Raw genomic sequence first — 23,335 nt, 5'->3', positions numbered from 1 at the left:
ATGAATAAAAGTACTTTTCTTGTAAAAACATCAAATCTGTAAAAGCCATTTAAAATGTGTACGAATGATTTAACAAAAGTAAAACATTTTTAAGACATGAAAAAACATGTTAAAAAGTCACTTTGTTAAAAAGCTGTCTTCGGTCCTTTGTACAGGTGCGGGGTGAGTCCTTATCAAACTCGCCTCATCCTGCTCCTCTGGATAAACTACCGTCCCATCCTTCGGGGCCCAGAGGAGATCCCTCCCCTAGGCGCATCGCCCTAGGCGCCCAGCGCTGTCAGGCCGTGGCCGCCGGGACCTAGGGTGTGTGGGGGCGACCTTCACTTGGGGTCGAGGCCCCCTTCCTTCTGTACCACCAGGGCTTCCGTGGCTACCATAGCCATGCCTGGGGGGTGGGTCTCTAAGTTCTTCGCTACCAGCAGGTTGCGGGAGGACCACAGGGCGTCCTTCAGGCACGTGAGGGTGGGCCAGAGCTTGGTGAAGGCCTTCGATGGAATGGGCCTTCGGCCCACCCGTACAGCACGAGCTGAGGCGTTAGGTCCTCCCCTGCTGGCAGACACGGAGTGATCAGGGGGCCTGCTTCCTTCACAGGTCCCTGGCGGCTCTGCACTCACAGAGCAGGTGCCTCACCGACTCCTCTTGGCCGCAGCCTGGTCGGGGGGCACGCGGATGTTCTCGCCATGCCCGTGAGTGCATGACGGCCTGACCGGGAGGATCTCGTGGGCGACCATCCAGGACAGGTCCCGGTGCCAATTCAGGAGAGCAGGTGGGCCACATTACGCCAAACCGTTGTGGGCTCGCTATAGCAAGCCCGCGTACTGGACACACGGTTCCCGATCCTGCACAAGAGAGAGAAGAGAGCGGTGTGTTAGTTAAAAACCGTGACTGCTTCTTTTTCCAGTTTAAAATGTCTTAAAAATTTCTGGAGCTGGGCGTAGTGAGTGGGGAGCAGAAAGAGACTGGGGCTCGCAGGGTCGACTGGGATCAGCCCCAGAGACCCTGAGTAAGATCCCAGCCAGAAACCGTGCGAGGGCCTGGGTCTTGTTGCTGACCGGGGAGGTGGCGAGAGTCAGATGTAACGCTGTGTAGCGGCTGCCCAGGAACAAGTAGAGGTCAGGCAAGCCTTTCCCCCCCCCTGAGCCTGGGCCTCTTCACCACCTCCCTCCTCAGCCTCTCCCATTTGCTTCCCCACAGGAAATAAAACAGCATCCGGTCCAGAGCTAAAAGAGTTGTTCGTGGGGGGATAAAAACAGAACTGATTAATAAAAGCACAGGTAAAATCACAGCCTTGATGATTAAAACCTTGCCCTCAAATGTCAGCCGTCTCAGTCCCCAAAAACCCAGTCTCTGTCTTACAGTCCCTAAAATCCCGGTCCAATTGCCACTACCTACTCCCTCCCTGTCAAATTTTACCCCCAGAACCCTTATGTCCGTCATTTTGACTGTCAGTGGTAGTCTGGTCAAGTCTGAGTCTGCCCACGGTCCGAAGAATTGGGCCTCTGTCTTGTTCCTGTTCAGTCTCGCCCCAGAGGCTTGTCCGTACCAGTCAGTCCTGTCCAGGGTCCTGTCGACAGATAAAAGGTCGGTACATAAAATGTTGACGTCGTCCATATAAAAAACGCACTTGGCAGTCATCCCCCCACTCCCCGGGATACTCATCCCACTGATCCGTTGGTCCCTTCTCAAGACCTGTGCCAGTGGTTCAATACAAGCAACAAACAGGAGGGGAGATAATGGACAGCCCTGACGGACGCCGCAGTGTACTCCCACTGCTCTTGACAAATGCCCATTTACCAGGATTCTGCTGGTGATGTCCCCATACAGCAATCCCACCCAAGCTAGAAACCTTTCTGGGAACCCCATTTTTTGCAGTACCTTGAAGAGGTACTGGTGCGAGACCCGATCAAAAGCTTTCTCAAAATCTAAATTTAGGACTATAAGCCGCATGTTTCTGTCTCTCGCATAACAGATGGCATCTCTGATCAGTACTAGGCTGTCCGTGATCTTCCTTCCCGGAATGGCACAGGCTTGATCTGGGTGGATCACCTCCCCTAAAACAGAAGACATTCTGAGTGTTAAAACCTTGGTAAAAAGTTTACAATCAAAATTTAAAAGGGTGATCGGTCTCCAGTTTGTCAAGTCAGTCCTGTCGTTTTTCTTGTGTAAAAGGGTCACGATTCCTACTCTAAAACTGTCAGGTAGTCTGTCAAGTTGTTCGAAGTCAGTAAAAACAGTCAGAAGTTCGTCGGCTAAAACATCCCAAAAGGTCAGATAAAACTCCAAAGGGAGGCCGTCCTCCCCCGGTGATTTACCCCTCTTAAAATGTCTCAGTCCTTCGTCGAGTTCAGTCATTGTCAGATCTTTCGTGAGGTCGTCCGTGCTGGGTATAGTCCTGTCAATGTATGTTAAAACGTCCTCCATAATCTCCTCACATACATCTTTTACCCCGAACAGTTCCCCATAAAAATCCTCGACTACTCCTTTAATTCCCTCTGTGTCTGTTTTTAAAACCCCATCTTTATCTTTTAACCCTGTCATTAAACTACCCTTGCTAACTATCTTCTTAAAAAAGTACCTAGTGCACTTCTCCCCCTCTTCTAATTCCCTTTCCTTACTTCTTAAAATAACCCCCTTGCTCTTATGTTCTGCTAAAAATGCCATTTCTTTCTTTACTTCTTTGATTTCTTGGTTAAAATCAAAGCTCTGTTGGCATAGGTTAAAATACCGTTCCAGTCGCTTCTGCAGTCCCAACATGCGTCTATCTTGTTCCTTACTTTCCCTCTTTCCTATCTCCCTGAAGAAGGTCCTCGTCTTACCCTTCACCATTTCCCACCACTGTGCTCGTGTATCAAAGAAGTCCTGTAGCGTCTGCCACTGGCTGAACTGCTCCCTGTACTGACTAACTACTCTATCATCTTCTAAAAGGGAGCAGTTCAGTTTCCAGGGACCTCGTCCTACAGTCACACCCAAAGTTAGTGAAAGGGTACACGTCAGCATTACGTGATCTGAGAAGAAAGCAGGGGTTATTCTAGCATCAGTTGGCGGGCAATCGCGGGTAAACAGATAGTCAATACGAGAGGCTCTGGTGCCGTCACCACTGGTCCAGGTGAAGCCCTCCTCTCTTGGATGCAGGGTTTTAAAACAGTCAGTTAGTTTAAAATCCCTGCACAACCCTTGCAATAAAACAATTGACCTATCTACCTTAAAATCCTCTCCTGCCCCTCTCCTGTCTGCTCTACTTAAAACACAATTAAAATCCCCACCCACCACTAGAGGATCCCTCCCCAGCATGTGGGACTGCAGGTCTTCTAAAAGTGTGCAACGGTCATGTTTGTTGTTAAAACCATATACATTTAGCACGTTAAAATTCCTCCCCATAAAAGTACAGTTGGCTAAAAGAGCACGCCCCCCAACCACCACTGTGCTCCCCCTCACCACCACCTGTGGGGTCTTGAATAGAATGGCAACACCATCGTTTTTATTAAAATTGGATCCGCTCCAAATGGAGGGCCCGTGCTGCCACTTTTCCTCCCATTTGCTGTAAGAGGATAAAAAGGGTAGACCACACTCCTGTAATAAAAACACATCTGAATTAACACTTTCTAAAAAGGATAAAACCGATTGTGCTCTTATTTCAGTCTTTACACTCCTAACATTTATGGTGGTGATGTTAAAAGCCATGAAAGAGGTGAGTAAAAACAGTGCTAAAAGGAAAGAAGGCATTAAACCAGTTTAAAAGGGGTTATTTTTCGGATCCTTTCTCTCTCTCCCTACGGGGTAAGGGGGGGCGGTAGGGAGAGGAGGTTAAAACAGGGTTTAAAAACGATTCCTGGTTAGGAGAGTTGGCAGGGAAGACCCTGGACTCATCCTCCCCCTGGGAGCTCTCCCACTCCAGTTTACCCTTCTTTTCCTCGCCCTGTTCAGGGTCGGAGAGCTCCTCTGCGTTTCTCTTCCGTAGGGGAACGTGTTCGCCCAGGGTCTCTCCCCCCCCTCCCGTACCCTCCTCGCTTGACAGTGTCGTTTCCGACACTGTCATCATGCTGTCAGACCCACTTGGGGAGCTCTCACTCACCAACTCTCCAGAGCCGTCTTTCTCGGCCCTTTCTCCTTCAGGGGTCACCTTAGTCTGGGGCAGGGGGATTGGGGTGGGGAGGGTTTTGTCCTCTCCTCCCACTTCTTCCACCACTGCACCTTCCGCGTCCTCTACCACGGCCACCGCCTCCACCACTGTCTCCTCCACCACCACCTGCTCCACAACCACCTCCTCGGCAACTGCCTCGGTGACCACCACCTGACGCTCGGAAGCCCGGTCCGCGGCCGCCACCTCCCTCCTTTCGGCCCTGACCTTATTGGCCCAGGAGTAGGGGCAGCCGCGGATGAGGTGGGACCGCTCGCCACAGAGGTTGCACGACCTTCCGTTCGTGCATTCCTCGTAGCGGTGGCCCACCTCCCGGCACTTCATGCAGACGACCTTCTTACAGGCCTCTGCAAGGTGGCCATGTTCACCACACTTACGGCACAGCTTGGGCTGGTCCTGGTAGTGAACATGGCCCCTGTTCTCTCCGAGGACTATGGTGGATGGGATGGCTTTCAACCCACCATAGCCCCCGGGGTCCTCCCATTGCTGGACAGTGACCCTCCAGGCCCCTGTCCAGATCCCGTCGGGATCCTTCACCTGGACCAGGGGCCCCCTCACGTTGCAGTACCTGCCCAGCCATACTGCAACGTCCTCCGGCTGTACGGTTTCATTGTACATACGGATAATAACAGTTTTAATGCTATTATCCGTCAGCTTGGTCACCTCAAACATTGCTGTGAGGGACCCCTGAGTGTTCAGGGCGTTCTGGAGTTCCCTCCAGAAGTCCCTCAGGTAGCTGCCTCTGGCAAAACTGACATCGAAGCCCTTCCCATAGGGGAGGGCGAGGATGCAGTTTACCTGCGCGGGATGGAAACCGAGTTCCTTTTGGAGGAATTTTCTGGAGAAATCCAATCGGGATAACTCCATTATTTTTCCTCCCTTCTCCTTTAAAAGGAGGCGCACTGCATGGTGCCTCCTCATGCCAGCCTGTGCTGCTGACATGATGGAGGCCCACTCCCTTTATAACCCAACACCAGTGAAAGTAGGGGGAGGGGAAGGGGAAAAAGGGGAGGGGGAAGGAAGAGGGGGAGGGGGAAGGAAGAGGGGAGCGGGGGAAGGGAGAGGGGGTTGGGAAAGAGGTTTGGGAAAGAGGGGGAGGGGTGTAAGACAACCGAGGATGCTAGCAGGCTCAGCTAGGCTAAGCTAACCAGGGCCTACCAGCACCACGGGACACACAACAGCCTATCTAGCACAGCACCAAACTAATCTTGTGAACAGGGGGAAGGAACACTAGGAAGGGGGGGGGGGGGGGGGGGGGGGGGTGGGGGGGAGTTTTTTTTTTTAAATAATATTTTTTGTAAAGGGAAGGACACAAAAGGGAAAGACAAATTTAAACCACACACACCAAACAAAGGCCAGGAGGCTAGCAGGTCTTACCAGCAGGCCAGGCTAAGCCTACCAGCTAGCAGCCCACAAGCCACGAGGCCTCACACCAAAACCAAACAAGCACACAAACCAAAAAGGAGGGGGGAGGGGAACAAATTATTGGGGAAAAAGGGGGGGAAACAAAAAGGGGCACACTAACTAACAACACCTGCCAAACTTGAGGGACGAGGAAGCTAGCAAGCCTCACCAGCAGACCAGACTAAGCTAACCAGCTAGCAGGCCAGCCAGCAAATGTCCCCCAGTTGACAACACAAAACAACAAGGGACTGGGACAAAAGGCAATTGGGGAGATAAACTAAAGATACGAGGGGAACGAGGAAACTACAGTCAAGACAAAAACAAACAAAGCCTGCCACACCTAAGAGGGCCAGGGGGCTAGCAGGCCAAGCTAAAGCTAGCAGGCCCACAAGCCACTCAGGCTAGCAGACAACACAAAACTCAAAACAGTAGGAAGAGCTAAAGGTGGGGGAGGGTAGGATACAAGGGGGTGGAGAGATGCAAAACAGGACAAACAAGGGGGAAAATGAAATGAAATTAAATAAGAAAGAAAAAGACCAGAGGGCCTTTAAACTCACCCTACAGGTGCTGGTGCACCTGTAGCCCACCACCAAAACCACCACCTAACCCAGGACAAAAGAACATACAAGGTTAAGACAAACAACAAAAATAATAATTTTAACAAAATTAAATAGCACAATTTCCCGGGCGCCCTCCGGCCTGCGATCGCTTCTCCGATCAAGTGCAGCACTGACAAGGTAACTACACTTGATCTTAGCCAAAAGGCCGAGAAGCGATAACCCACAAATGGAACCCTGCACCCGCCGGGCACCCGGGGGTCTCGGCAGACTTTGGCGGTTCGGCAAAAGGTGGCTCCTCCTCCTCTCCCCCCCACCCCCCACCCACCCACCCACCCACCCACCCACCCACCCACCCACCCAACCTTTCCCTGGCGACAGACAGACAGACAGACAGACAGACAGACAGACATGCGGGTGTTTTTTTTTTTTTGAAGTCGCCAATGCGTCTTTAAGTCACTAGCTCTTTGAACTCAATTGCCCTTAGCGACAACTTGGAGTGGAGAAATACACCGGTCAGTCCGATTGAAGTCAAACGCATGAGCAAAAAGTGTCTCGGCGGTGGGTGGGTGGGCATCATCATCTCTGTCAATTTCTCTTGAAACAAGCTATACCGAGCTCTGCCAGAAGCAAAGCCCTTCCAAAAATACTTTGAACTCATAAGTGTTCCTCTCCACGGAAGTCTTTAGTAAAAGGCGAAAGGCTTGTGCGTAATGAAGAGAAACCAGAGTCGTATGGAAGTCAGAGGTCGGGGCCCGAGACACACTCTGTGCACTACTAGGCTGGGATCTCGCGGGTGGGTGGTCACCCAACCCACTCTGACAACTTTTCCAGGGCTGTGTGTGGGTAAAAAGTCACAGACAGACAGACAGACAGACAGACAGACAGACAGACAGACTCACTCACTCACTCACTCACTCACTCACTCACTCACTCACTCACTCACTCACTCACTCACTATCCTGACCAACGTTTTTTTTTTTTTTTTTTTTTTTTTTTTTTTTTTAAGTAAAATGGCGGGAAACGGGGGAACCCACGAAGAGCGCTTCGCCCTACTTTCACTTTGGATGTTTTTTCTTTCTTTTTTCTTTCCTTGACAACGGGAGGAATGTGTTGCACCGTTCCCGGAGGTACTGCAATACCGGGTCGATGCGTGGAGCGGACGGAGCAAGCCCCATTTCCGACTCCCTGTTCGAAAAATCCATTTAATATGTAGTCCCCCGATGGGGGACGTATCAGATATTAAACTGATAAGAACAGATACTACACTTGATCTTAGCCAAAAGGCCGAGAAGCGATAACCCACAAATGGAACCCTGCACCCGCCGGGCACCCGGGGGTCTCGGCAGACTTTGGCGGTTCGGCAAAAGGTGGCTCCTCCTCCTCTCCCCCCCACCCCCCACCCACCCAACCTTTCCCTGGCGACAGACAGACAGACAGACAGACAGACAGACAGACATGCGGGTGTTTTTTTTTTTTTTGAAGTCGCCAATGCGTCTTTAAGTCACTAGCTCTTTGAACTCAATTGCCCTTAGCGACAACTTGGAGTGGAGAAATACACCGGTCAGTCCGATTGAAGTCAAACGCATGAGCAAAAAGTGTCTCGGCGGTGGGTGGGTGGGCATCATCATCTCTGTCAATTTCTCTTGAAACAAGCTATACCGAGCTCTGCCAGAAGCAAAGCCCTTCCAAAAATACTTTGAACTCATAAGTGTTCCTCTCCACGGAAGTCTTTAGTAAAAGGCGAAAGGCTTGTGCGTAATGAAGAGAAACCAGAGTCGTATGGAAGTCAGAGGTCGGGGCCCGAGACACACTCTGTGCACTACTAGGCTGGGATCTCGCGGGTGGGTGGTCACCCAACCCACTCTGACAACTTTTCCAGGGCTGTGTGTGGGTAAAAAGTCACAGACAGACAGACAGACAGAGAAACCAGAGTCGTATGGAAGTCAGAGGTCGGGGCCCGACTTTTTTCATTCCCGTTTCTCTAAAAAATATATTCCAACCCAACATCGACACACTAAGCGACCGTTCTCTATGCACGGCATTTGGGGAAGCGCATGTGACATATCCAGCCGTTGTAGGGAAGATGCATCGTTAGAACACTCGTAACTTCCATCGCTATCGGGAAACCAGGGCTGTGGGTTTAAATAACCAGATTGAATGAATCAGAAACAGGGAATGTTGCATAGCACCATTTAAATTAGGTCTGCCAAAAACAAAACATTTACAACATCAATTGGAAATTATGTGTTCCTAGGAACCATCAAACACATGATACAGTGGTGTTATAGACACTTACGCCAACTTGAGGCATTGCTATTTATTCTTAAGACCCAAAGATTGAAGACTGACAGGGTAGTGTTTTTCAAACCCAATTTTTATTTGTATTTGTCATAACTCGGCAACTATGCGGTCTTGGCAGCCTTGGAACGCCTCTTCACCACCACCACACGCTTCTGGCTCATCAGGATGGCGCTGGCACGACGCAGAACAGCCTGGGAAAACATAAGACATCACTCAAATTACTCTTCTTTCAACTTTAAGATGTTATACTTGGATTGATCTTTTACTTGCTAGAAGTCTGACCATAAACCCATTATACAACCGTAAGCCCTATGGGTTATTCATGTCCACTGCAAGGGCCGGTTTTCTGTACACTAATACCCTGACTACACGGCTCACGTTGCAAAATAAATTTAGAAATCTATATTATTCAATTATTGCACTCATACTGCTCACGTGCGCCAACGAGGGTATAATAGAGGGCTAAAACAAGGGCTAAAATAGAAGTCAGCTCTATTTGTGACGCAGATCGCGCTGCAAGTCCTGCCTCTCCCGTCTCATTGATTTATAGAAGAAGGTACCCACGTGCCATCTCATTGATTATACCCACGTGGGTGACTGAAAGACGAACGAGGTTGGTGGCGGTAATGCACCTAATTTATGAAAGTTGCCAATGGCAATATAAAGTCCAGAGAAGAAAAGGCCTGGAAGGATGAGCGATGACTAGATATTCGGTTGGCCGTTTTATGTGTGGATTAATTGGCGGAGTAGAGGACCTTGTGCATTTCAGGTAAAATAACAACTCAATGTTTATATCCCAGGACAAATTAACTAGCAACAGCAAGCTAAATAGGACAAATTAGCTAGCAAGTGCCATAAATTGCTTTTCGACCTGTCCCCAAATCAATGTAATTGGTTCAGAGTTTGTTTTGATATTTTAACTTCTCTAGGGTAGGGGGCAGCATTCGGAATTTTGGATGAAATGCATGCCCAAATTAAACTGCCTGCTTCTCGGGCCCAGAAGATATGATATGCATATAACTGGTAGATTTGGATAGAAAACACTCTATAGTTTCCAAAACTGTTAAAATAGTGTCTGTGACTATAACATAACTGATTTGGGGGGGACAAAATACATTTATGCACGATGGCGCACGATGGCACACGCGCGCAGCCTGTTTGGGTTCCGTGTAAGCCGAAGCTGGACTAAAAAAGCACTTTCAATGGAGAACTTCCATTCGACATACTTTAGTCCAGGACAAGGCTCAGTCCTCAATTCAATCAGATTGAGCATTAACCCACATTGGCAGACATCCGCATAGTGGATATTTTGGCGGCGTCTGTGGTGTGAGCAGCTGCTCGTGTCACAAACCACTACCTAATTATCCCTAACGTGTTAGATGTTCAAAACAAAGAAGGTGTATTCTAATGCATCTTTATTTGGAATGGGGGTATAATCAGTGTAATCAAGGTATAGACGATTGAACATCATGCATTTGAGTGTTTGAATAGGATGCATGGGATGTCAGATAAAGTTGGGTGCGGTTTCATGGAAAATACAATGGCAGTGTCCGCAATAAGGAAACGCAAGGAGCCGCTTGTGGATTTGACCACTAACACAGTTCCACTTCCTACACAGCCAAAACAACCGCTATGTGGATGTCGGCTAGCACGTGTTTGATAGAATCTAGCCCTTTATCCATGTCAGGGAAAATCGGCCCATCATCGTCTAACACGGAACCCAGACCGGCTGCGCGCGTTCGCCATCGTGCATGCATTTATTTCCCCCCCCCCCCCACACCAAACGCGATCACGAACTCTGAACCAATGACATTAATTTGGGGACAGGTCGAAAAGCATTAAACATGTATGGCAATTTAGTTAGCTAGCTTGCACTTGCTAGCTAACATTCGTGTCCTATTTAGCTACCTTGCTGTTGCTAGCTAATTTGTCCTGGGATATAAACATTGAGTTATTTTACCTGAAATGCTAGCTAGCTCCAAAGCTGCTTCCAGACCTTTTCATCTTTTAACTTATATGGCGATCGCATCTAAACTTTCATTGTATTTCCACGACAACCGGCAACAAAGTTCGTCTTTCAATCCCCCACGTGGGTATAACCAATGAGGAGATGGCACGTGGGTACCTGCTTCTATAAACCAATGAGGAGATGGGAGAGGCAGGACTTGCAGCGCGATCTGCGTCAAATAGGAATGAGTTCTATTTTAGCCCTTGGCGTCGCAGACGTTCGTTGGCACGCGCGAGCAGTGTGGGCGCAATAATTTAATAACATGGATTTCTAAATTTATTTTGCAACACTCGCGCACACGACGTGTCCGGTCTGGTCAGCATGTTAGATGCAAACTTGTGTGGCACTACAGAAGTCTTCAATCCTAGTCCTGAATCCAACAGGGTTACAGGCTTTTGTCAAAAGCCCGGTTGGTCCCTAGCTAATATTGAAGACCAGTAGAAAAACAAGTGGTGTAGTAGAGTGCTCACCATGCGCAGGTCCTTTCTGTAGTTGTTCTTGCGGATGATGTGCCTCAGGCTGCTCAGAGTGGCACGCGAGTTCTTGTTGATGGTGATCTTCTCATATGAAGTGGCAGGCTTGCGCTGGCCTAAGGAGTAATAATACAAGCCCAAACTCCCTCAATTCACATTCTTAGAGTACGCTTTGACCTAAATCAATGACATGTCAGTCAGGTTCACAGGTACAACAGCTACCAATATCTTTACAGCAAGACAACTAAGGTGATTCACAAGAGGTGAATAATGACAAGTATCGAAGAATCACCATAAACAGGTATGTGGTGGAACTGTACTTGCATTTCCTGGTTGGTATTATGGAGAACCATGTTTACCTGCACGCTTCTTCAGCACGACAACAACACCCTTTCCATCAGCTGCAGGCTGAACACCAACAGTCTTCCTGTGCACCAGCCCGTTGAAACGGAAGGAGTTCTTGGACTTCAGGTTGTTGGGCTCCTGTTAAACAAATGCAAATTACATTTGACTAACAAATCCCATTGAACTTGTTTATTAAATCCTCAATCTGCAGCATTGACAAATCCTGCAGCACGACCCTGCATGGCCAATCCATATGTATACTGAACAAAAATATTAACGCAACATGACCTGAAATAAATCATCCCAGAAATGTTCCATATGCACAAAGAGTATTTCTATAAAATGTTGTGCACAAATTTCTAAAAATACCTGTTACTGAGCATTTCTCATTTGCCAAGATAATCAATCTACCTGACAGGTGTGGCATATCAAGAAGCTGATTAAACAGCATGATTATTAAACGAGTGCACCTTGTGCTGGGAACAATAAGGCCACTAAAATGTGTTATTTTGTCAACACACAGATGTCTCCAGTTGAGGGAGCATGCAATTGGCATGCTGACTACAGGAATGTCCACCAGAGCTGTTGCCAGAATTGTGTTACGTTCTCCTTTTGTTCAGTGTACATTCATCTCTTTGTTATGTGAATAAAGAATTGACAGACCATAGACAAATTCTCAACAACTCAAAGAACATCTGACTGCATGCATGACCTACTTCATGATCCACCAGGTATGTGGGGTACATTTACTAGGACAACTGATTCTTGGCTGTCTCAGTTGTACTCACGGTGCTGTAAGTCTGTCCATTCCTCTTGATGAGGAAGCTGGAGCAGTTCCTAATGACCATCCACTGCAGATGAGAAGACATGTTGACGAACCTGGGGCAGACAATAAGCGTTAAAGGGATAGCAGATAGCGTAATGACTGGAAGTCTATGGGTTAGGCTAGTTAAAATTGGCTCGCGAACTACCGCACTTCCTCCATACTGGACATACAAATAGTACCCACGAGTTTATCGGACTCTGGTGAAGTAGATAAACGGCCTCATTGCCCAAATCCCTTTAATATAAATTAGTCAAGTAACACGGGAGTCAAAGGCACATTTAGGAAAAAAATAACGTTACTAGAACAAGTTCATTATTTGTTTGGCTAACATTAGCCAAAAGCCAGGCTATAAAGCAGAGCAACTTGGCAGGATAGTTTTGTCACCTTCCTATAGTTGACAAAAATGTACCCAACTACCAATTGGCTACCTCAAACTAATTACATTAACAAAATAGCTAGGATAGGAAGTTAGGTACCTAACGTTAAATTGCACGAATATGGTCTAGTTGGGTGGGACTGTGAAGATGGCGTGTTATGCCCTTCAACTGTTTCCGATTAAGGGATTTACAATATGCAAAAAATATATAGTTGACAAACATTAGCTACACCAGATTACAAATGAGGGCGCACGTTGAAGCCCCGTGCTCTTGTATTGGACAAACAACCACGCCAGCTAACTTTACCTCGTAGTATGGCAGACTGATTTAGGGCCTAGCAGCAGGCTGACCGATTTGAAGTAGTTCGATTAGAAATTTCTATAAAAAGTATCGCTACAATCAATATCACACCTATGTAATAAAAACGTACGTTGTTATTAAACAATTAGCAATCTAAACATAGGAGACAGGTCAAATTGTTCTTTTTTAATACGACTACAAGAACACCAAACAACCACGTTACCTTCCAGCGGAAAAAGAGGATAGAAAAGGGCGGAAACCGCATTACATTGAGTATTTGATAGATCCATGCACGTTGAAATCAGTTTTTTCAGAAAATGAATCAGAAGTCAGACAAACGACAATATTTTCCAAAAATGTGTTTATAAAATCATTTTTGTTTGAATAAAATCGAATATTTAATTTTACAGTGTACTATTTATTTAAATGAATGTCGGAGGGACACTGACAGAACGTTGTAGTCTGTCTCTTACGTCATCACTGTGCGCCTCTGTTTATCGGTCATGGGTCGAGATATGGCTTTTTCTTTGCAACTCTGCCTAGAAGGCCAGCATCCCGGAGTCGCGTCTTCACTGTTGACGTTGAGACTGGTGTTTTTAAGAAGCTTCCCCTTGAGCGGACAGCTTGATGAAAACCAGTTAATATTCAGGTGCCCAAGAAAGTAGACATCTCTGTTTACATTACATACACTATCAAGCATTTCACACATATTATTTAGATACTGACTGTTAGCACTTGGTGGCCTATAGCAACACCCCAAAATTAAAAGCTTTAGATGTGCCAAGGGAACCTGCAACCACAACACTTTAATAGCACTTGACATAAGATCTTCTCTAAGCATTACAGGGATATGGCTCTCAATATATACAGCAACACCCCATGAACATTCCTGCCTCTTCTATAAATGTTATATCTTTGTATTGCTACTGATGTATTATCAAATTAATTATCTAAGTGAGTCTCAGAAATGGCTAATATAAGAATGTTATCTGATGTTAGCAAGTTATTGATTTCATGAACCTTGTTTCTAAGGCTACATATACTAATATGGGCTATTTTCAGCCCTTTCCTGGGTGGCTTATCAGAGATAGACATAATATTGAAAAGAGCAGACAAAGCAAAATAAAAATATATACATTAGCAGTCCATTAATCAATTGGTGTGTGTGTGTGCTACCGGGTTGAGGCTACGAACCCATATAGCCTTGGCTCTCTCATCCCTTCCAGGCTTCTGGGAGGGAGGGTGGACAATGAGCCTGTCATAGCGGATGTAAGCAATGTCCCCAAGCGCTCTGGCAGCTTTCATGGCTGGGATCAGTTCTTTCCTCTTCTGGCGCACAGCTTGGAAACCACAGGGGAGAGACTAAAGTATGGAACGCCGTTTGGGTCTTTGCGTGTCAAAAAAGATACACAACAAATAACACTATTTGATGCGTCAAAAAACACAATTATTTTATAGAATGTTGTGTGTGCTGAATTTGCAAGTGCTAGCCAAGCGCCACCACTATGATCAGTAGTACTGTCAAAGTTGTACAACAACAAAAAAGACTGCAAACAAGTACACACACCGGCATCGATGTGTTTACAATTTTGCGATGGTAATAAGGCATTATTTGTTTGACCGAATGGGAAAAAATCTGTGTGGGAAACATCCGAATGGGAAAACATCTGCCAAGGAAACAGCTACTATTGCTGGGGTCCAGAAAAATTAAGGCAGTTTATACAATTTTTAAAAGATTACAATACATTCACAGATTTTACAACACACTGTGTGCCCTCAGGACCCTACTCCACCACATATCTACAGTTCTAAATCCATGTTTGTGTGTGTGTGTGTATGCATGTGTCTGTGCCTATGTTTGTGTTGCTTCAGAGTCCCCGCTGTTCCTGAAGGTGTTTATTTTATCCGTTTTTTTTAATCTAATTTTACTGCTTGAGTCAGTTACTTGATGTGGAATAGAGTTCCATGTAGTCACGGCTCTATGTAGTACTGTGCGCTTCCCATAGTCTGTTCTGGACTTGGGGACTGTGAAGAGACCTCTTGTGACATGTCTTGTGGGGTATGGATGGGTGTCCGAGCTGTGTGCCAGTCGTTCAAACAGACAGCTCTGTGTATTCAACATGCCAGTATTTATGCTGCAGTAGTTTATGTGTCGGGGGGCTAGGGTCAGTTTGTTATATCTGGAGTACTTCTGTCTTATCCGGTGTCCTGTGTGAATTTTAAGTATGCTCTCTCCAATTCTCTCCTTCTCTCTTTCTTTCTCTCTCTCGGAGGACCTGAGCCCTAGGACCATGCGTCAGGACTACCTGGCATGATGACTCCTTGCTGTCCCCAGTCCACTTGCCATTGCTGCTGCTCCAGTTTCAACTGTTCTGCCTGCGGCTATGGAACCCTGACCTTTCCACCGGACGTGCTACCTGTCCCAGACCTGCTGTTTTCAACTCTCTAGAGACCGCAGGAGCGTTAGAGATACTCTCAATGATCGGCTATGAAAAGCCAACTGACATTTACTCCTGAGGTGCTGACTTGCTACACCCTCGATAACTACTGTGATTATTATTATTTGACCATGCTGGTCATTTATGAACATTTGAACATCTTGGCCATGTTCTGTTATAATCTCCACCCGGCACAGCCAGAAGAGGACTGGCCACCCCTCATAGCCTGGTTCCTCTCTAGGTTCCTTCCTAGGTTTTGGCCTTTCTAGGGAGTTTTTCCTAGCCACCGTGCTTCTACACCTGCATTGCTTGCTGTTTGGGGTTTTAGGCTGGGTTTCTGTACAGCACTTTGAGATATCAGCTGATGTACGAAGGGCTATATAAATACATTTGATTTGATTTGATGTCAATACCTCTCATAAATACAAGTAGTGATGAAGTCAATCTCTCCTCCACTTTGAGCCAGGGAGAGACTAATATTAGCTCTCTGTGTACATTCAAGAGCCAGCCGTGCTGGTGATAAAAAGATTGTTCGTTAGACTTCAGTGCGTCTTTTAACATTATCGATCATAGTCTGCTGCTGAAAAAAACGTATGTGTTATGGCTTTACACCAGTTTTTTTACCTTTATTTAACTAGGCAAGTCAGTTAAGAACACATTATTATGTACAATGACGGCCTACTCCGGACGACGCTGGGCCAATTGTGCGCCGCCCTATGGGACTCCCGATCACGGCGGGTTGTGGTACAGCCCGGGATCGAACCAGGGTCTGTAGTGACGCCTGCCTTAGACCGCTGCGCCACTCAGGTTGTATCAATATGTTTTGACCATTACAGTTTACAATCCAGGGTTACTCCAAGCAGTTTAGTAACCTCAACTTGCTCAATTGCCACATTATTTATTACAAGATTTAGTTGAGGTTTAGTGAATGATTTGTACCAAATACAATGCTCTTAGTTTTTGAAATATTTAGTGTTAATTTATTCCTTGCCACCCACTCTGAAACCGACTGCAGCTCTTTGTTAAGCGTTGCAGTCATTTCAGTTGCTGTAGTAGCTGACGTGTATAGTGTTGAGTCATCCGCATACATAGATACACTGGCTTTACTCAAAGCCAGTGGCATGTCCTGATTCTACCTGGATTGTGTTGGAGAGGCTTCCATTAAATAACCCACTCTGTGTTCTGTTAGACAGGTAACTCTTTATCCACAATACAGCAGTAAGTCCATAACACATACGTTTTATGTATTGAAGACATCTGCAAAGAGGCTCAAAGCTAAATCAGGCTCAGGGACGGGTTTCAGTGACTTGAGGGGGAGAAAGAACCAGCAGAGGCAGCAACAGGCAGTTAGATGGGGGCCTGGTGGGATTGGGCCAGGGTGTCCTCAGTTGTCGTCATAGAGCCTCAGGCCATCCAGAAGGGGAGACAGAAAGAAGTTGGGAGTTAGTCATGCTCTCACTAAGAGCATAGTACACCACATGCACTGGGGGTGGAGAATAATCAATAGTGTTGCTGTGGGCATTGGATAATCTGACTAAAACACAACTGTTTGACCTCGCTGTGATACTGTAGGTCTACTTATGTTACATTTCTGAGTCAGTTCAGGTAGCATTCATGGTCCTGCATGTGTGTTAACCATGGCAGCCAGCATTGGAAATAAAGAGATATGCAGAAAGATAATCAGCCTGTTTGTTGATCCTTTCCCTTTAATGTATTTTTCATGCCAGGCCCATCTTATCAAATAAATAATTTATTTAAATCTCTACACACTCTTAGGAAAAAAAGGTGTTATCTAGAACCTAAAATGGTTCTTCTTCTTTCCCCACAGATGAACTCTTTGAAGAATCATTTTTGGTTCTAGGTAGAACCCTTTCCACAGAGGATTCTACATGGAACCCAAAATAGTTCTACCTGAAATCAAAAAGGGTTCTTCTATGGGGACAGCCGAATAACCTTTTTTTGTGTGTGCGTCTCAAAACGAACGTCGTTTTGTTCTGGTCACAAGATAATCCAGAAAATTGAGGTTAACAGCGCCACACTCAGGCAGAAAACTGAATGTTCTATTCTCATCCAGGCCCATCTTTTCAAAAACACAATTTAATTCTCTACTTGAGCAAAATATGTAGTTTTATTGTGATCACAAATCCTAACAACTCAGGTTGAGCACCACAGTCAGGCAGAAAATCGGGGTTACATATTTGTTTTGCTTGAGCAAGACTAGCTATAATCGGTCCGCTAATACAGGACTAGTAACGGCCCAGTGCACTGCTTTTGTAAAGAAAAAAATAATTCAGACTATTCAGGGACTGTTGCAGCACCCCTACTTCCAGTGGCTATGGTGGTAGACAAGCTACCTTCTGGTCATTGAAAAGTCGATTAACGCTGCCTAGTCACACAGTAACAACATTTTTGAATAGCTCCCCGTGTTTATGCTAGATTTACCGTTTCGTGTAGTGGCTGCAGCTCAATTCACTCTTTCCGCAGATATAAAGCTTGCGCCTATTTCATATCATGGGGATTGCGAGAGGTATTTTTCTACACAAGAGGAACCAGACAAGAACATACTCACAAAATAGTCGGTAAAAATCACAATATTTTGAGCTACAAACGAATACATCACCGCCATTGACAGATGACTCACGAACACGACAGCGTCAGGTGTTTTGCTCGGACATCACAAAATCTTTACGGCAGTCTGTTTTGCCATGTAAAAATGTGGTATTCAACGTGTTTCTATGGGCTCGAGCAGTAAAGGCCGAATTCTGTTTAATCAAATTATATATTTTTTATACCTTCAGAGGTCCTAAAATAAAAAATATAATGGCTATATGATACATTATAACCATATTGAAATAATTCCAATGTTAGCTTAGTAGATATTGTGATAAAGGGCTTAGAGACCTACATTAAAACATTTCCACAGCAGTTTGCATGAGGCAAATGGAAGTTTATGGCGCTGTCTGAGAAATAATTATTTCTTCATTGATCTGATAATTTTTCCTTATCTTTTGTTTTAGTTAGTGAAGACATTCTCAGCCTCCGAGCTCTACAGTACTCGATTACAACAGCTAACTCCACCTTCACTTTGGCGTCCCCAGGCTGTGCAAAATGTCCGTACCTCTTTATATAAAAAATAAAAGCACACATGACAAGGCCAATGTTATATTTACAGATATTTTTATGTTGCAAACAATCACATACAGATATATTGGAACACAAGTTTACTGTGCTTATGTGCATCTGTGTGAGTGTGTGTGACAAAGAGAGCAGTAAGAGTACAGAAAGCAGAAAGAAATCCCTTGGAGAGGGAGACCTCAAGAGGGTTAACAAGGCAGAGACAGCAGAGAATGAGTGGGCACAGGGTGCTCTTGGGACACACCACAGCAGAAGTTTGTGTATGTATGTGGTGTGTGTGTGTGTGTAACACAAATATAAGAGTCTCCTCATCTATGCATCTTCCTTGAAGTGTGTGTTTGACAGAGCGAGAGAGCAAGAAAGTCTGTTCATTTGTGTGTATGTTCTTTGCAGCATAGGGATCTTTAAGATCCTTGTGAGTATCTACTAGAAGCCAGTCAGTTACCAGTAAGTGAGAGGGGAGTATAAACAGAGGAATAGAAAGCCTTGCCTCCACACACACACACACACACACACACCTCTATTCTCTACCTCCATACACACAGACTACACAGTACGCACGCAAATGCACACGCATTTCATCTCTTATTCTACTCCTCCGTCACAATTCTCTCTTCCTTTCACACTCTTCTCTCTCTCCTAGGTAGCGCCAGAGTAACAGTGGCAGCAAGAAACAAAATACAAACCAAACCCTTAAAGAACAGACGTGATTGGTTTATGTGCACGGTCACCATTACCCAGCATCCACTGGGGAAGGACACAGGAACCATTTACCCTTTGACCCCCACGTCATGGCAAATTTACAGTATACACGTTTTTTGGGGAAATCACCATCCAAGGAATACATATTTTTTATTTTAGTGTGTCTATGTGTGTGTGTGTAATATTTATTAAGCATACTCTACATCCAGAATAATTTACATAAAAGGACAATCAATATTTATTTTAAAACGGGGCCGGGAGATGAGGGGCAGAGCCTGGGTAACAATGGTATAGAGTGCGAGAGGTTGGGCTTAGGTGAGTGTCAGATAGAAAGTGTCAGATTGTGGGTAGGAGGGGGTATAGGGCTGCTTTTGTGGGGATAGAGGAGGTGGTTAGGGGAGGAGAGGCTGCTATTTAGGGGAGCACTAATGCTGCTTCTGGAAGAGTAGAGCAGGAGGTTGGGGGGGTGTATAGGGCTGTGGTTGGAGGGTAGAGAGGAAGATGAGGAGGTAGCAGGCAGACTCAGCGACACTCCCACACTTTGACTGTCTGATCAACGCTGCCTGTCACCACGTAGGGAGCAGTCCGGTGCATATCTAGGGAAAGAAATACAAATACAGACTGGAATAATAGCTTGCACCTATTAGCTCTCCAGGAAGATGGTTCACCACCCTTGATGTATACAGTGCCTTCAGAAAATATTCATAACCCTAGACTTATTCCACATTTTGTTGTGTTACAACCTGAAATAAATATTAATAAACAACATGTATAGTGCTGGTCCCATGTTTCCTGAACTGAAATAAAAGATGCCAGAAATATTCACACACACAAAAAGCTTATTTCTAAAATTTTGTAAACAAATTAGTGCACATCCTTGTTAGTGAGCATTTCTCCTTTGCCAAGATAATCCATCCACCTGACAGGTGTGGCATATCAAGAAGCTGATTAACTTCTTATGGCTGCAGGGGCAGTATTGAGTAGCTTGGATGAAAGGTCCACAGAGGTGCCCAGAGTAAACGGCCTGCTCCTCAGTCATAGTTGCTAATATATGCATATTATTATTAGTATTGGATAGGAAACACTCTGAAGTTTCTAAAACTGTTTGAATTATGTCTGTGAGTATAACAGAACTCATATGGCAGGCAAAAACCTGAGAAAAAATCCAAACAGGAAGTGGAAATTCTGAGGCTGGTAGATTTTCAACCAAGCTCCCATTGAAATCACAGCGAGATATGGATGAGTTTTCACTTCCCACGGCTTCCACTAGATGTCAAAAGTCTGTAGAACTTTGTCTGATGACTCTACTGTGAGGGGGGCCGAAGGAGACAGGAATGAGTCACCACTGCCATGAGGTGACCATTCTTTGACCATGCGCGTTCACATGAGAGGGAGCTCCGTTCCATCGCTCATCTGAAGTCAATGTTATTCTCCGGTTGGAATGTTATTCAAGATTTATGTTAACAACATTCTAAAGAGTGATTCAATATATCGTTTGACATGTTTCTACGGACTGTTACGGAACTTTTGGACATTTCGCCAGGTTTTAGTGAACGCGCTTCCCTGACGTTGGATTTATATACCAAACACGCGACAAAAATAGCTATTTGGACATAAATGATGGACATTACCGAAAACAACAAAAATGTATTGTGGAAGTGGGAGTGCATTCCGACGAAGATCAGCGAAGTGAAGATTTATAATGCTTTTTATGAGTTTTGTTGACTGCACAATTTGGGCGGGTAACTGTATGGGTTGCTTTTGTGGCTGAACGCTGTTTTCAGATTATTGAATATTGTGTTTTGCCGTAAAGCTTTTTGAAATCTGACACAGCGGTTGCATTAAGAACAAGTGTATCTTTAATTCTATGTAAAACATGTATCTTTCATCAAAGTTTATGATGAGTATTTCTGTTATTTGACGTGGCTCTCTGCAATTTCTCTGGATAATTTGGAGGCATTTCTGAACATGGCGCCAATGTAAACGGAGGTTTTTGGATATAAATATGAACTTAATCGAACAAGACATATATGTATTGTGTAATATGAAGTCCTATGAGTGTCATCTGATGAAGATCATCAAAGGTTAGTGATTAATTTTCTCTATTTGTGCTATTTGTGACTCCTCTTTGGCTGGAAAAATGGAGGCCAACATTGTTTTAGAGAATTTGGTAGTATGTCCAACCGGCCACAGAACTGCAGACCACGTGTAACCACACCAGTCCAGGACCTACACATCTGGCTTCTTCACCTGGTGGATCATCTGAGACTAGTCACCAGCTGATGAAACTGAGGAGTACTTCGGTCTGTAATAAAGCCCTTTTGTGGGGAAAAACTCAATCTGATTGGCTGGGCCTGGCTCCCAAGTGGGTGGGCCTATCCACTCCCAGGCCTACCCATGGCTGCGCCCTGGCCCAGTCATGTGAAATCCATAAATTAGGGCCTAATGAATGTATTTCAATTGAGTGATTTCTTTATATGAACTGTAACTTGGTAAAATCTTTGAAATTGTTCAATTTTTGTTCAGTATATATATATATATTTATTTATTTATTTTCTCACCCATCTACACACAATACCCCATAATGACAAAGTGAAAACACGATTAGACATTTTTCCACATTCATTGAAAATGAAATAGAAAGTGCAATCGGAAAGTATTCAGACGACTTCACTTTTTCAATATTTTGTTACGTTACAGCCTTATTATAACATTTATTAAATTGTCCCCCCCTCAAGGACACAATAGCCCATAATGACAAAGCAAAAACAGGTTTAGAAATTTTGGTTAAAAAAAACAATTAACTTTACATTTACATAAGTATTCAGACCCTTTAACTCAGTACTTTGTTGAAGCACCGTTGGCAGCAATTACAGCCTCAAGTCTTCTTGGGTATGACGCTACAAGCTTGGCACACCTGTATTTGGGGAGTTTCTCCCATTCTTCTCTGCAAGTCCTCTCAAGCTCTGTCAGGTTGGATGGGGAGCGTCGCTGCACAGATATTTTCAGGTCTCTCCAGAGATGTTAGATCGGGTTTAAGTCCGGGCTCTGGCTGGGCCACTCAAGGACATTGAGAGACTGGTCCCGAGCCACTCCTGCAGTGTATTGGCTGTGTGCTCAGGATCGTTGTCCTGTTGGAAAGGTTCTTCGCCCCAGTCTGAGGTCCTGTGCACTCTGGAGCAGGTTTTCATCAAGGATCTCTGTACTTTAGTCAGGATCGAGGGAAAGATGAAGAGTAGTCTCCCAGTCCCTGCCACTGAAAAACATCCCCACAGCATGATGCTTCCACCACCATGCTTCACCGTAGGGATGGTGCCAGGTTTCCTACAAACAGGACAGTTATAACTCGTGCTTCCCTCAAACCAAGGCACACTGCCTGCTAATTATCTATAGGCTGTTCAACTTTTCCATTTCAAATTATTTTCTAACAGTTTGAATTGAGGTGTGTTCCACCTCATTAATTCACATGAGAAGTAGCCCATTTCACTGTTGCGGACAAGTTATGTTTGAGGCTTTACTGAGCCGGACAAAACTTCTTTCTTCAATGAGAGCCAAAGCACTTCCCCTGTGTTTCCCCAGATCAAGTATGAAGACATTGCGCATCTCTAGTAAGAACAGGCCGTGCAAACTTTTTCCCCCAGCACATTTTATGGCTGGCGCCGCATGGTCTTCGTTGTTGTTTTCCTTACAAATTGGACTGTGGACATGTGTGCGTTCCTATCAAAAAGTAAGTGCCTTATTTTCTGTATATCGTGTTGTTCTTTCTACTGTAGCATACCATATGTATGGAGCATAATGTATTTACAGTTTTATTCATGTTTTCAAGTACTGATGACAAGTCATGCATTCTGATTCTTGCATGATTGTAATGGACACGTGTAAAATACTTTTGAAGGTTCTACTGATTATGATGAGCAAATGCGAAGCTATTTGCCAGCTATGTGTGGCGTCATGTTTGTTGACATCATACAATACATTCTGGTTGTCACGTAAGTGTCTGTCAGACCAAAGATGTTATAACAAGGGATTGTTTACGCGACCGACTTATGGTGCTTTCAAGACAACTGGGAATTCGGAAATAAACTAAGTCAAATCATGATGTCAGTGATCTTCAAGTCGGAGCTCTAGAAAGAGGCTCGAGTTCCCGAGGTGGAATTCCGAGTTGGATAACCATTCAAAACGATTTTCCCAGTCTCGTTTATTTCCAAGTTCCCAGTTGTCTTGAACGCACTGAAGTCGGAAATTTCCCAGTTCTTTTGAATGTGGCATGAGATTTTAACTATGCCAGCTCAGACCCCCCTTACCAGGGGTTTTACTTTTATTTAGCG

General features: G+C 45.2%; 2 protein-coding genes, 3 non-coding genes and 1 pseudogene across 7 annotated transcripts in view; all 6 read right to left on the bottom strand.

Moving 5' to 3' along the window:
* Window positions 1-6,166: 6,166 nt before the first annotated feature.
* On the bottom strand, window positions 6,167-6,319 carry LOC120066814 (annotated as a pseudogene).
* Window positions 6,320-6,715: 396 nt separating this feature from the next.
* Window positions 6,716-6,832, bottom strand: LOC120066837. The gene has a single exon (XR_005478819.1). It is a non-coding gene; the product is annotated as a U5 spliceosomal RNA (small nuclear RNA).
* Window positions 6,833-7,207: 375 nt separating this feature from the next.
* Window positions 7,208-7,398, bottom strand: LOC120066888. The gene has a single exon (XR_005478866.1). It is a non-coding gene; the product is annotated as a U2 spliceosomal RNA (small nuclear RNA).
* Window positions 7,399-7,763: 365 nt separating this feature from the next.
* On the bottom strand, window positions 7,764-7,880 carry LOC120066836. Its single transcript, XR_005478818.1, has one exon. It is a non-coding gene; the product is annotated as a U5 spliceosomal RNA (small nuclear RNA).
* A 578-nt stretch (window positions 7,881-8,458) lies between these two features.
* Window positions 8,459-12,979, bottom strand: LOC120066052 (60S ribosomal protein L28-like). 2 transcript variants are annotated; one of them, XM_039017132.1, is made up of 5 exons: window positions 12,956-12,979; window positions 12,018-12,108; window positions 11,244-11,367; window positions 10,882-11,000; window positions 8,459-8,594 (listed from the first exon to the last, which is right to left on the bottom strand). In XM_039017132.1, the coding sequence occupies exons 2-5, from the start codon at window positions 12,096-12,098 to the stop codon at window positions 8,505-8,507; spliced, it is 414 nt and encodes a 137-aa protein (XP_038873060.1). In that variant the 5' UTR covers window positions 12,099-12,108; window positions 12,956-12,979; the 3' UTR covers window positions 8,459-8,504. The 2 variants fall into 2 exon arrangements, with proteins under 2 accessions (XP_038873060.1, XP_038873061.1); XM_039017133.1 differs by lacking the exon at window positions 12,956-12,979 and adding an exon at window positions 12,739-12,865.
* Window positions 12,980-18,330: 5,351 nt separating this feature from the next.
* The window catches only part of LOC120066051 (lissencephaly-1 homolog B-like), a 36,539-nt gene continuing 31,534 nt past the window's right edge, over window positions 18,331-23,335 (bottom strand). For both annotated transcript variants that reach the window (XM_039017129.1, XM_039017131.1), the window contains exon 11: window positions 18,331-19,603. In XM_039017129.1, the coding sequence (XP_038873057.1) occupies window positions 19,530-19,603 (74 nt within the window). In that variant the 3' untranslated portion in view covers window positions 18,331-19,529. The remainder of the gene's footprint in view (window positions 19,604-23,335) is intronic.

The sequence above is a fragment of the Salvelinus namaycush genome, chromosome 21 (assembly GCF_016432855.1).
Source record: "Salvelinus namaycush isolate Seneca chromosome 21, SaNama_1.0, whole genome shotgun sequence".
NCBI lineage: Eukaryota > Metazoa > Chordata > Actinopteri > Salmoniformes > Salmonidae > Salvelinus > Salvelinus namaycush.
This window is presented reverse-complemented; position numbering and strand designations above follow the sequence as displayed.